Source organism: Notechis scutatus, chromosome 4, assembly GCF_049901735.1.
Source record: "Notechis scutatus isolate UNSWTSFEM ecotype Mainland chromosome 4, rNotScu1.2, whole genome shotgun sequence".
NCBI lineage: Eukaryota > Metazoa > Chordata > Lepidosauria > Squamata > Elapidae > Notechis > Notechis scutatus.
The window spans coordinates 54018467-54032167 of record NC_142012.1 but is presented as its reverse complement, the minus strand read 5'-3'; the positions used below and the strand labels follow the sequence as shown (position 1 = coordinate 54032167).

General features: G+C 42.4%; 1 protein-coding gene across 2 annotated transcripts in view; it reads right to left on the bottom strand.

Moving 5' to 3' along the window:
• The window catches only part of UGDH (UDP-glucose 6-dehydrogenase), a 28673-nt gene extending 16409 nt beyond the window's left edge, over nucleotides 1-12264 (bottom strand). Inside the window, exons 1-3 of one of the 2 annotated variants that reach the window (XM_026675322.2) lie at nucleotides 12003-12264; nucleotides 4115-4283; nucleotides 2501-2602 (exon numbers count right to left, since the gene is read on the bottom strand). In XM_026675322.2, the coding sequence (XP_026531107.2) occupies nucleotides 2501-2602; nucleotides 4115-4276 (264 nt within the window). In that variant the 5' untranslated portion in view covers nucleotides 4277-4283; nucleotides 12003-12264. The remainder of the gene's footprint in view (nucleotides 1-2500; nucleotides 2603-4114; nucleotides 4284-12002) is intronic. The other variant, XM_087965813.1, reaches the window with a different exon arrangement.
• Nucleotides 12265-13701: the final 1437 nt, after the last annotated feature.

Below are 13701 nucleotides of genomic sequence, written 5' to 3'. Positions count from 1 at the left end.
GGGTTAATTTATTGAAATGTAAGCAAATTAAAATTCGCTTTGCTACCCAGTTCCAATTAAGGAAGTTCAACATCTTCTTTCCCGTTTCTTCAATTTGCGCAGAATCTCTTTCTTTTCATCCAATATCCCTAAATTTAAATTCGCAAGTGCATTTTAATAGGTGAGCCTTCTGCTATTATATGTTATAGTACCTTGATGGTGAACCTAGGGCATGCATGCCGGAAGTGGCACGCAAAGCCATATCTCCACATCAGCGCCTGTGGCTTCACACAGCCATCGCTCATTGTTCCAGCGCATGCATGTGTGCCGGCCAGCTGCTTTTCGCACACATGGGAGCGCCAGAAACCGGAAGAGCCAGCTGGTCTTTGCGCATGCATGCGCATTAGAAACTGGAAGACCAAGTGGCCTGTGCGCATGCCAGGAAACTAAGCTCATGGTTTCTGGCACGCATGCGCGCTCCCGTTTCAGCACTTGGTGCCAAAAAGGTTAACCACCACTGTTATAGCATCTTAAAAATACAGAACCATCCTTTGAATAAAATAATTTAACCGTTCCTGCTTTATCTTCCTTGCCATGGAAATAGTATGTATTTCTATTTTCTTAATACTTTCTTAATACTTTGTGAACTGTCATCATTTTTATTAACAAGGTTCACTGTATTCTTACTGGAAGAGAATTTTATTATTATTTTATTCAAAGATGAAAATATATATGGATATTCATTTGGATATCACTTCTGGATTTTGCGCTTGTGATTTTAAAAAAATTGAAACTGACTTTGGTTTTGTTGCTCAGAAAAAAATATCGTTATACAAATGGCTAGTTATATATTAATGTGTAAAAGCAAAAAGTTGAGGTTGCTGTGTTTTTATTTTCAACTGTGCTAAGAAGAGTTGGAAGTCAATGCCTTTTTTTTCTTTCTCCTCCCTTATATCTCACATCCCCGTTTCCCCACTCCTTTTCCTTCCCTTAATTTCATCTTTTATTTGTATTTTATATAATAAAACAAATGATCTTTTTTTAAAAAAAAAATACAGAACCATTTTGAAATTCTACATACATATAGGGCAAAGGTCTCCAAACTTGGCAACTTTAAGACTTGTGGATTTCAACTCCCAGAATTCTTCAGGAGTTGAAGTCCACAAGTCTTAAAGTTGCCAAGTTTGGGGACCCCTGTTATAGGGTCTCCCCTACAGATAGTGGGGAGCGATGTTGATGGGTGTGTAAAATGAGTAGGAGTTTCTTTACAACAGGGGTGTCCAACCTTGGCAACTTTAAGACTTGTGGACTTCAACTCCCAGAATTCCTCAGCCAGCAAAGCTGGCTGAGGAATTCTGGGAGTTGAAGTCCACAAGTCTTAAAGTTGCCAAGGTTGGACACCCTGCTTACAACTTTCCAGTTGCCATTATGAGGATTTTAATTCTGCTCCCACCCACCCAATTCCCAGCAGAATTGTATGCCAGAATTCCTACTTCTAAGGAGTTACTTCCTTTTAGCAGGGATAATGTAGAGCTAAATCAAGAAAAATGTAATTTTTTTACAAGTTTTTTCATATTATTCAGAAAGTTAAAACAAAAGCTCCTAAAAGGATTTTTTTTTTTTTGGCAAAAACAAAATAAAATTAGACAAAACATTTTAAAAATTATCTAATTTTGTTTTGTTTAAGCAAAATGTAACTTCTTGTATTGCAAAAGGGGGCGTATCTAAATGCCTCTTGTGAACAACATATATAAACTTGGAACCTAAGTGTCCTCTTTTTAAATTCCAAAATATGTTATGTCTTCTGTTGCTTAATGGAGAATAATTCCCAATGAATTTAGAGGGATTTCTGTCATTGTCATTTAATTAAGCTATGCATTATTAGCATCAAACATGGAATCTGGAACACAATCCTTTCTTAACCCCCCTTTTCACAGTAATTCTGGAAAACCTATCATTGAATGAGAGTAGATGATCTGTAATTAAAGGTAAAGGTTCCCCTAGCAAATACGTCGTTCTGGCTCTGGGGGGGAGGGGGGGATGCTCATCTCTGTGTCAAAGCCAAAGAGCCAGCGCTGTCCGAAGATATCTCCGTGGTCATTTGGCCGGCATGACTAAATGCCAAAGGTGTATGGAACGCTATTACCTTCCCACCAAAGTGGTCCCTATTTTTCTACTTGCATTTTTACATACTTTCGAACTGCTAGGTTGGCAGAAGCTGGGACAAGTAATGAGAACTCACTCCATTACGCAGCGCTAGGGATTCGAACTGCTGACCTTTCTGAAGCTCAGCATCTTAGCCACTGAGTCACAGGCATCCCCAATATTCTCCTTTTTAAACTAACTGTTCTTCTGGAACTGACCAATGGAAGTTTTTACCTGGTACTGTAATTCCCCTCCTGATCATCTTTGTCCAATGAATTTGGAGGCTGAGTAAAAATATTGCTGGCATTTGTGATTAACTGTCTCCTCCTTCCCACCCACCGATCTGAACTTTTAAAAGGTCAAATTAATTACTTACAGAAATGAACACCAGATCGGCTTCTTTGATAGCATCATCAATGTTGGTAGAGAAAAAGAGATTCTTCCCTCTGCAAGATTCTACTACCTCTTTAAGTCCTGGCTGGAAAAAACAAAGTCAATAAATAAAGCATTTTCAATGGGTTTTATTCAAGAAGAACATGGCTCAAAGGGATCAATAAATACATAAAAATCAAAATTAAAAAAGCAACTTCATTCCTTCACTGTACATCAACAGAGGCTTGCGAGGTCCTTGGTACTCTCTGAACTTGGTTATTTTCTTGCAGACGTTTCATTACCCAAATAGGTAACATCAGCAGTGCTAGTAAGGAGTGGGGTACAGGACAAGCCACCTGTAAGCAAACAGCGAGGAAACCACCAAGCTCAGAGAGCACCGCGGAGTCTCAGTTCTCCTCCTTCACTCTGCAAGCCACAATCCTCTTCTAGCACTGATCATGTTACCTAGTTGGGTAATGAAAGGTCTGCCAGAAAACCACCAAGCTCAGAGAGCATCACAGACCCCTCATTTCAATCTTGAGCTACAAATCTCCTTTATTGGCACAACTGATGCTTCTCTGGCTTTGAGAGAGAGCAAAACAACAACCCAAACCTCCTGGGGGAAATGAATTTCACTTCCTCCACACCTTCCTAATGTCTATGCAAAAGGACAGCCATTCAAAACCTGTCATCAACCTAATTCCTATTCTGAAAACAACATTTATTGAGTGAGCTTGTCCTTATTCTATTCTGCCCCATGGGCAGTTATGAAGGTGTCATGCCCCTATCGGAGTCTGACTCAGAGGAGGAGGCTGAGCAGCTGGAAGGGAGTGGGAGTATGGCTCCATTGCCTGTGGAAGAAACTGGGGAAGGGCAAAGTCTGACTGGGTAGTGCAGGGGAGAGGTAGAGCAAGGGAGAGGGAAATCAGAGGAAGACCCAGGCCCACCCCCTTTTCATCCTAGGGCACGCAGGGAGGAACAGAGAAGGGAGCAATGTGAGTTGCGTGGCTTACGGGGGAGGAAAGGGCCCTGATTCCCTTCATTAGCTGCAGCTGGGGACACAGTGTTTAAAAAGGGAAGCTGCGCACAGCAAAGCTATTGGGAGCAAATCGTGAATTATCTTGTATCGTCGAGGCTTATTTGGGTTCCTGGCGTCTTCCCACCTGTGTGTGTTTTGCTGGGCTTTCAAGTCTGCAATTCCTTCTCCTGCCCTGTCCAGTTAATTGCTGCAGTGTGGTTTGTGTGGGTTTTTATTTACATTTTGTATGTACTTTGTTTTCGGACTGAATTTCCTCCACTTAAAAACTGCTCTTGGGAGAGTTTTTTTTTCTCCAGATGAAGATAACCTGGACATTTGGGGCAAAGCTGGAGGTATTAAAGGAACATTTCTTGCTTATTTGACTGTATTGCCTTTGTGCCACGCCCTGGGTTATCACAGAAGGTATAACAGGAGGTTCTTTTGATAGTCATCCTGGAACAGTACATTAAAATGATTAACAATAAGAACGGATTTCATAAAGGTAGCAGCAGTGTTGCAGGAATCTAGACGCGTGAAATGCAGCATAAAAACACCAGAACAAAAAAGTAAGGATGGAAAATATTACTGAGCCCACTATACCTCATAAATGGGAAGGACGTCAGAATTCCAGGCCCCGATTCGAGCTTCGTTGACATCAACCACGGTGACTTTAATTTTGGGGCACATCTGAGCAATAACACTGCATGTTGGCCCACCAACATAGCCAGCACCAATACAGCAGATTTTCTTAATTTCAAACATGACCAATCTGGTGAGAATTAAGAAATAAATTGGGACAGGGTCAATTAGAACAGAATTTTAGAATAGAACAAAAACTATATTGTCACTTTAAAAGTACACGAATCAGCATACCTTAAAACGAAATCTCGTTGCATTCAGTTCTCAAAAGATAACATGTATGTATGTGTGTGTGTGTGTGTGTATATATATATATATACACACACACACATACACACACATATACGGAGATATATAACACAGAGAAATATCACAGTCTAGTTTGAATGTATGGACATACATAGCAGTACCTCATGAAGAAAGTCTGTACAGAGAGTGGTGAGGATAACGGAGATTATAGGAAGCTTACCCCGTTATTCAGGACACTGCTTATAAGTGCTATGTGCTTAGAGTTCAAAGCAAAGATTTGAAACTGGATTTTTTTCTTGCTTAGTTCCAAGAAAACACAACATTTACCAGTTGCCATTATAATCAGAATAATCAATTATGATTGCTGTAATAATAAATTATATTTCTTCTTCTGTCCTGGTTACTTTTTTACAGAGGCGCGATTGAGATCGTTTTAACAAACCGCATCGCTGTTTGGTTTTATGGCTGCAGTGTCTCGGATAGAAAGTCCATACAGAGAGTGGTGAGGACAGTGGAGATTATAGGAAGCTCGCTTCCCATTATCCAGGATACTGCCTATAAGTACTTTGTGCTTAGAGCTCAAAGCATTGTTAGAGACCCCACACACCCACTCCTCACAGTCTGTTTCTGTCGCTCCCTTCTGGGAGGAGGTTTTGAAGTATCTGTAGCAGGATTACTAGATTTTGTAACAGCTTTGTTCCTTAAGCCATCTGTCTTGTAAACTTGCAGGATTCTTTCCCCCCCGCCATGTATAGAATGTGTATCAGTGGAGACAGAAGAACTTCTAGCTTTAAAAGGGCCTCCGCTGATCAGCAACTTGCCTCCACAGTGCCACGCCTGCCATCAATTTTGGATCCTTTTGGAACAGATAAACAGAGAAGGGTTCTTAATTCCCTACAACAGAGTTCTCCAAACTTGTTCTGACCCAAACCCTTTTCCAATAAAATAAACATGAACCAAAGGGAACAGAAACCTTTTAATGATTCTTATGAATCCCTGGTTAAAAGACTGCTGCAAACTAATTAACTTTGATAAGCACAAGCCTCACCAAAACTGTGCGAGGCTGCCAAGAATAACAGATAAGGTTACCTAGAGATATTTTGCAACACAAGAGTCTTTAAGTACCAACTTAAGACACTGCAATGTCCACAAGGCTTGAGTTTCAGAACATCTTTGCTTCCTGCAAAGAACATCTGATTCACAGCTGGCTTTTATCTTCTTGAAGGAGGAGCCATTACCTTGCAGCCTTATTCCCGAGTCACCCGTGCTGCTGTAGCTGCTCTTTCCTGCGAGCAGCCCTGCGCACACTTGGCACAGGCTCCTCGGGAATCTCATCGCTGCCAGCCCCCACAATCTCTGAAGGTAGCAGTCCACTTCCTGATGGTCCTGGCCCCTCATCTGAGTCCTCGCTGTCCTCAGCCATCCACACCTGCTGCCGGCTAAGCACAACAAAACTTGGCAACTTTAAGACTTGTGGACTTCCAACTCCCAGAATTCTCCAGCCAACATTGAGTTTGCCAATTTTGGAGACCCATACCCTAAAATAACCAAGTCAATTACTTAATGATCACAACACTGCGAAGGATCATACAAAGCCCCATTTTTCAGACTATAGGTACTCAACCTACAACCACAATTGAGATCAAAATGTATCTGCTTTAATATTTAATATTACACGTTTTGACCGTAGCAAGAATTGTATACACACAGTAGTGGAAGAAGGAAAACACCCCGTTAAGAGGATATAAGGAAGATACTAGACTGTGCAGAAATGGACAGACTCACACTAAAAATAAAAGATATACAGAATACTATTCAACATGGAATAGGTTTTATCAATGGTTAGAAACACGAGGTAGAAGTTGGAAGGTGAAAGAATCAGGTGAGGGAGACTTGGAAAGAGACACTGTCTGTATTATCGGTAGAGGAATGTAAGTGTTAGAATGATAGAGGAGTTGACATATGATAGGATGGTCAGAATTTTTTTTGTACAAAAATTTGTATATATACATTTGCATATACGTTATTCTGTTTTTACTTCTGTTTTATGGCAATTGGAATGCCACGGCCCATTACACTGTATTCAATATATTTATAAGTAAACAATAAAAAATATTCTAAAAAAATATATCTTGCCAAGTGAGAAATTTGTTAAGTGCGTTTTGCCCCATTTTACGACTTTTCTTGCCCCGTGGTTGAGTGAATCACTGCAGTTGTTACATTAGTAACATGGTTGTGAAGGAAATCTGACTTCCCCCATGGGCTTTGCTTGGAGGGAATCATATGACCCTAGGGCACTGCAACGGTCATAAATAGGAACCACTTATCAAGTTAAGAAAACAGATAATCAGAGTTAGAAGGGGCCTTGTAGGTCATCTAGTCCAACCCCCTGCCCAAGCGGGAGACCCTACACCATTTCCGACAAATGGCAGTCCAATTTCTTCTTCAAAATCTCAAGTGATGGCGCTCCCACAATTTTCCAGGGCATTCTGTTCCATGGGTTGATTGTTCTCACTTTCAGAAAGTTTCTCCTTATTTCCAGGTTGAATCTCTCCTTGTTCAGTTTCCGTCCATTGTTCCTTGTCTGGCCTTCTGGGGCTTTAGAAAATAGATTGATCCCCTGCTCTCTGTGGAAGCCCCTCAAATATTGGAAGGCTGCTGTCATGTCTCCCCTGGTCTTTCTCTTTCACTAGACTAGCCATATCTCAGTTTCTGCAACCGTTCTTTGTATGTTTTAGTCTCCAGTCCCCTAATCATCCTGGTTGCTCTTCTCTGTACTTTTTCTAGAGTCTCAATATCTTTTTTATAGTGTGGTGACCAAAACTGGATGCAGTATTCTAGGTGTGGCCTTACTAAGGTTTTATAGAGTGGTATTAGTACCTCCCTTGTTCTCAATTGTATCCCTCTGTTAATGCAATTTAGGATTGCATTGGCTTTTTTGGCTGCTGCAGCAAAGTTTTCGTAAATCACGGTACTGCAACAGTCAAAAGTGTGAAAAATGATGGAAAGTCACTTTTTCCAGTGCTGTTGTAACTTCGGTCACTAAACAAACTGTTGTAAGCTGAGGACTACCTGTACTGAATTATAAACCATGAAAAAGAAAAAGAAAAAGAAAGAAATGAAGTTCAGACAGGCTCCCACTGACTTGGTAAGAAGCAGCATTTTGAGGAAATATGGTAGTGATCCCCACAGTAAAACGCCTTCCTTGCAACCCCTCCTCTTTTGGGAAGCAGTTGGTTAAGGAGTCACTTCCCTTCCCCCAAGACAGCATTTTTCTCTCTCTCCTTTTTCTTGCAAATACAAGGAAGAAACTAGTCTGAGAAGGGAGGAGTGGGGGATTGCCCAACTGAAGCACCCTGGTCTCAACGGAATCTGGGTGGATTTCAACACCGGTTGGCCTGGTGGATTAGACATTCTTGTAGCTGATTAATCCCTTCAAATGGCAAACCTCCTTCAGTTTTCTTCAAGGGGGAGGGGGTGAAACGGAGGGCTGGACTGGATTGGATTTACACACATTCCCAGGCGGAAGATTCACTTACTATGGCAGAACAGATTTGGAAAGGACCTTGGAGGTCTTCTAGTCCAGCCCCAGTTCAAGCAGAAGACCCCATAGTACCATTCTGGACAAATGGCTGTCCAATCTCTTCTCAAAAACCTCTAAATGATGGAGCACCCACAGCTTCTGTTCCACTGAGTAATTATTCTCACTGCTGGGAAATTTCTCCTTCATTCTTGGATCTCCCCTTAGTTTCCACCCATTGCTTCTTATCCTATCTTCAGGTACTTTGGAGAATAGCGTGACCCCCACTTCTTTGTGGCAGCCCTTCAAATATTGCAAAACTGCTATCATGTCACCTCTAATCCTTTTCAGTAGACTAGAAATATCCAATTCTTACAACTGTTCTTCCTATCTTTTGGCCTCTGCCCCCTCGTAAACTTTGCTGCTCTTCACACTTTCTAGAGTCTCAACTCTACTGAGTAAGGGTTTCCCTCTGTGGATCCCACTGGATTTCAAAAAGTTACTCCCCCAGTAATCTCATCAACTTAACGGATCTGAAGATCACGTAACTTCCTTTCGACCCAATTAAGTCACCCTGCTGTTATTATCTGCTGTTTAGCCATTTCTTAGAATACAAGAATCGCCAAGGCTGACCTAATCCAGCATTTTATATTCTACATACCAGTACGTGCTTCCCGATCAAAGAGTTCTGGATTTGTGATTAAAATCAGCATTTCAATCCAAGTCTGTCAATCAGAAACCAGAAGCTCTGAACTATTTATTTGCAGCAATCAACAGATCTAATAATACTGGTCAGCATGAATCCAAAATGTTCAACTCATCCCATAGTTGCCTCATAAGTCAGAGGCGAAATATGTTCTCCAGATGTTATTGGGTTGTAATAACTTCTGCTCACCCTTACCATAGCAAAGACCAATAGAGATTTTAACATCTGGGAAGACAGCACTTTCAGGAAAGACAGGATGATTCCTTATTTATTTATTTTTGGATAAGAAGGAAAAAAGCTACGAGGACATGGCTTTCCTTAAGGCCTGTCTTATTGATTGACCACAAATATTGAAACTTACCAAATATGGTAAGAAATGAAGCAAACTCTGCTATTAAAGAAGGAATATAAATGCCTTTCTTTATAACTTTTTGAAATAAAGCATAGTGGGTCGACAATGGAATGTTAAATCTTGAACTTAACTATGAGATCTCAGTAACTCTTGGTCAATAAACATGGATATTCATTGCGCTTAGAACCAGACATGGTGGCTTAAGAAAAAATTCTTCTTTGGCACTCAATTATGTCTTTCATTTGCGGTCCAGCCACAGGTCTCAATTCCTAAAAAAAAATCTTTATTTCATCATAAGCAAGTTACTGTATAAAGGAGAACTATCTTAAGTTTCCATCTATTTCAACTGCATGAAAAAAAATATAGGGCTAATATTGTAGGGATCAGAAACACAAGATTAGGGCGATTTTATTATCATTCCTTCTTGTAATTACAATTATAACCCTGAAAATGTTTTTTTCACGCAACCTATAGAATGTTAATAGCAAACTACTAGCTTAAATCCCAGTTGTGCTGGTGTAGAGATTTCTAGTGCTCCTGAATAGTTTGTCACCCACAAAAGATTTGTGTCTTTTTCAATGGATTCCAGACCTACACAATTTGCTTAAGCCTGGACCTTGAAATACCATCCTAAATATATCCAATACAGAACCTGGGGAAGAAAAAAGATATATCTTCATTTTTCCCTAGCCCGTAATACCCACTCCTCCAATGTCACAGGACTTGTTCTAAGAATAAAAACGCCCTGTCCTGAAAAGAAAAACCAGGATAGAAACTAGCAGGATAGAAACTAGCGGTACTAGCAACGCTGTAGCACTCAGGCAAGGATACAATAGACAATACGGTAAAACAAATGCAGTACTGAAAATTAATGAAGACAACATGCAGATGACTTTAAAAAGAGTCTTTTGGAAATTATAGATTGCTTTAAAACAACCTCTCGGAAAGGAAGGAGGGCTGCGTGCTAAATATTCTTTCTGAACTCAATGATCGCAGAGCCAGGGAGGATAATTATTCCAGATTAAACTGAATCAATGAAGGATGCAGAATAAATTGGCTCATCCATGAGGTCTTAAGAGAGGGGAACCCCGTTTTATAATCCCCCCCAAAACAAGCACGATTTTCCTTCCACATTTCCATCCGTGGCTGGGAGACCAAAGCAGCTCCACAATAAACGTCTTTTGGGAGCACCAATCCAGACAATCTTGAGCCTCAGGCCTCTCACTTAGGCTGGGAAATTCCCAGAAGGAATGAAATCCGGGGTGTGGAAAGCGTGGAAGAGAAAGCATCCCTCCTCCAGCCCGCCACCCCACATCTTTCCTTGCAGCCTCTTGCCCCACATCACAGGAAAAGAGGCTGGGGAGGGAGGGAGGGAGACCCACCTCAGCCAGAGAAATGGAGGAAATGGGATGTTTTTAAAAAGGAGGGGAGAGAGAAAGAGGGGGAGAGAGAGAAAGAAAGAAAAGAAAGATTCACCTCAGCCAGAGAAATGAAGGAAATGAGATGCTTTAAAGGAAGAGAGAGAGAGAAAGAGGGAAAGAGAGAGAGAGAGAGAAAAGAAAAAGAAAAAAAGAAAGAAAAAGAAAGAAAAAGAAAAGAAAAAGAAAAAAAGAAAGAAAGAAAGAAAGAAAGATTCACCTGAGCCAGAGAAATGGAGGAAATGAGATGTTTTAAAGAGGAAGGGAGGGGGAAAGAGAGAGAAAGGAAAGGAAAGGAACGAAAGATTCACCTCTGCCAGAGAAATGGAGGAAATGAGATGTTTTAAAGGGGCGGGGAGAAAGGAGAGAGACAGATGGAAAGAAAGAGAGAGAGAGAGAGAAAGAAAGAAAAGAAAGATTCACCTCAGCCAGAGAAATGAAGGAAATGAGATGCTTTAAAGGAAGAGAGAGAGAAAGAGGGAAAGAGAGAGAGAGAGAGAGAAGAAAGAAAGAAAGAAAAAGAAAAAGAAAAAGAAAAAAAAAAAGAAAGAAAGAAAGAAAGAAAGAAAGAAAGAAAGAAAGAAAGAAAGAAAGAAAGAAAGAAAGAAAGAAAGATTCACCTGAGCCAGAGAAATGGAGGAAATGAGATGTTTTAAAGAGGAAGGGAGGGGGAAAAGAGAGGGGGGGGAGGGAAAGAGAGAGAAAGGAAAGGAAAGGAAAGGAAGGAAAGATTCACCTCTGCCAGAGAAATGGAGGAAATGAGATGTTTTAAAGGGGCGGGGAGAAAGGAGAGAGACAGATGGAAAGAAAGAGAGAGAGAGAGAGAAAGAAAGAAAAGAAAGATTCACCTCAGCCAGAGAAATGAAGGAAATGAGATGCTTTAAAGGAAGAGAGAGAGAGAAAGAGGGAAAGAGAGAGAGAGAGAGAGAGAAAAGAAAGAAAAAGAAAAAGAAAAGAAAAAGAAAAAAAAAAGAAAGAAAGAAAGAAAGAAAGAAAGAAAGAAAGAAAGAAAGAAAGAAAGAAAGAAAGAAAGAAAGAAAGATTCACCTGAGCCAGAGAAATGGAGGAAATGAGATGTTTTAAAGAGGAAGGGGAGGGGGGAAAAGAGAGGGGGGAGGGAGGGAAAAGAGAGAGAAAGGAAAGGAAAGGAAAGGAAGGAAAGATTCACCTCTGCCAGAGAAATGGAGGAAATGAGATGTTTTAAAGGGGGGGGAGAAAGGAGAGAGACAGATGGAAAGAAAGAGAGAGAGAGAGAGAGAAAGAAAGAAAGAAAGAAAGATTCACCTCAGCCTGAGAAATGGAGGTAATAGGACGTTTTAAAGAGGAAGGGAGAGGGAGAGAGAAGGAAAGAGAGAGAGAGAGAGGAAAGAAAGAAAAAGAAAGGAGAGATGGAAAGAGTGAAAGAAAGGACCCACCTCAGCCAGAGAAACTGAGGAAACAGGACGTTTTAAAGAGGAAGGGAGGGAGGAGAAAGAAAGAGAGATGGAGAGAGTGAGAATGAGAGAGAAAAAGGAGGGAAGGAAGGGCCTCCCCCCCTTCAACACACACCGCACAGCCAGCCTGTCTCCCTCTCTCCCCCCTCCCCGACCCTCGAGGCCGACTACCTGCGGGGCGGCGAGGCGGGCGAGGGGCTGGCGGAGGCGAGGCAGCAGCCGGGCGGCAGAGGCCGAGTGGGGCCGCCCCGCAGCTCCTTCCCTCTTTAAAGAGGCGCCTTCCCAGGCCAGGAGGAGGGGGAGAAGGGGGAGGGGAGGCTCTCCCCCAGCCCAGCCCGGCCCCTTCAGGCACGGAGGCGGCCCAGGGCGAATTGCGCCGCCGGAGCCGGGCTGGGCCTCGGAGCGGACGGGGAGGGCGCCCATCGCCGCCTCCTCCCCTTCCGCCGGAGGATGCCCCAGCGCCGGCGCCGCCGGCCGGGTCTCCTTCCCGCTTGGCCCCGGCAGGGATGGATGGAAGGGAGGGAGAAAAGGAAAGAGGATCGGCGAGGAAGAAGGAAGAAAAGGAGAATGGAAGGAACGGGTGGGAGGGAAGGAAGGAAAGAAAGAAAGAAAAAAGAGGGAGACAAGTGAAATGGGAGGGAAGAAGGGAGGGAGAGGAGGAGGAAGAAAGGAAAAGAGGGAGACAAGTGAAAAATAGGGAAGAAGGGGGAGGGAGGAGAAGGAAGGAAGGAAAGAAGGAAGGAAAAGAGGGAGACATGAAATGGGAGGGAAGAAAGGAGGGAGGGAAAGAATGAACAAGGGGGAAAGGTGGGACAGGGTGGGAGGGAAGGAGGGAGGGAGGAAGAAAGGAAAGAGAAAGAAGGGAAAGAGGGAGGCAAGTGAAATGGAAGGGAGAGAAGGAGAATGGACAAGGGGAAAAGGGACGACAGGGTGGGAGTGAAGAAGGAAGAGGAGGAAGGAGGGAGAGAAATGGAAGGGAGGGAGGGAGGAAAAAGAGAGGGAGGGAAGGAGAAAGGTGTTAGGAGAAGCGAAAGGGAAGGAAGGAGGACAGACAAGGAAGGACACAGAAGGAAGGAATGCAGAATGGACAAGGAATAAAGGAAGGACAGGGTGGGAGGGAAGAAGGATGGAAGGAGAGAAAAGGAGAAGAGGAAGGGGAGAAGAAGGAGAGAAAAACGAAGGAATGGCCCGGGTGAGAGAGGTGGGAAAAGGGCAGAAGCCCAGCAGGCCAAGGGGTGGGTTTCTTTCTGGGCTTCCCACCTTTCCACCCCATCCCTGACCCCTTGAGGTTTTCTAGAGCAGGGGTTCCCAACCTTTTGGACCTCAGGGACCACCAAACTCATAATTTTAAATCCCAGGGACCTCTAACCGGTTCTGTGGGCATGGCCTAATTTGTGGGTGTGGCTTGGTGGTCATGTGACTGGCTGAGCATGGCTTGTATGTAAATATTATAAATATTTATATAAATATTGAATTTTTTTATAAAAAAAGAGCAACCTTTACCCAAAATCAGGCAAAGCACGCAGGCAGATTGAGTTGCTCACAGAATCACAGATTCATTCAAAGATCTATCTATCTATCTGCCATCAGCTAGCTCAGTCTGTCACATAAAATTTGCTTGCAAGCAAACTCATAAAATTTGCTAGCAAGAAACTCACAAAATTAACTCACACCATGTATGTAAATGGTTCATTTACATACATGGTTATTTTTTATTTAAAAAAGAGCAACTTTTACCCAAAAGCAGGTAGGCAGATTGAGTTGCTCACAGAATCATTCAGTGATCTATCTATCTGCCATTGCCTACCTGAGTCTGTCACATAAAATTTGCTTGCCCTGAGTCTGCACTGAATAATAGAACCTTCAGTCC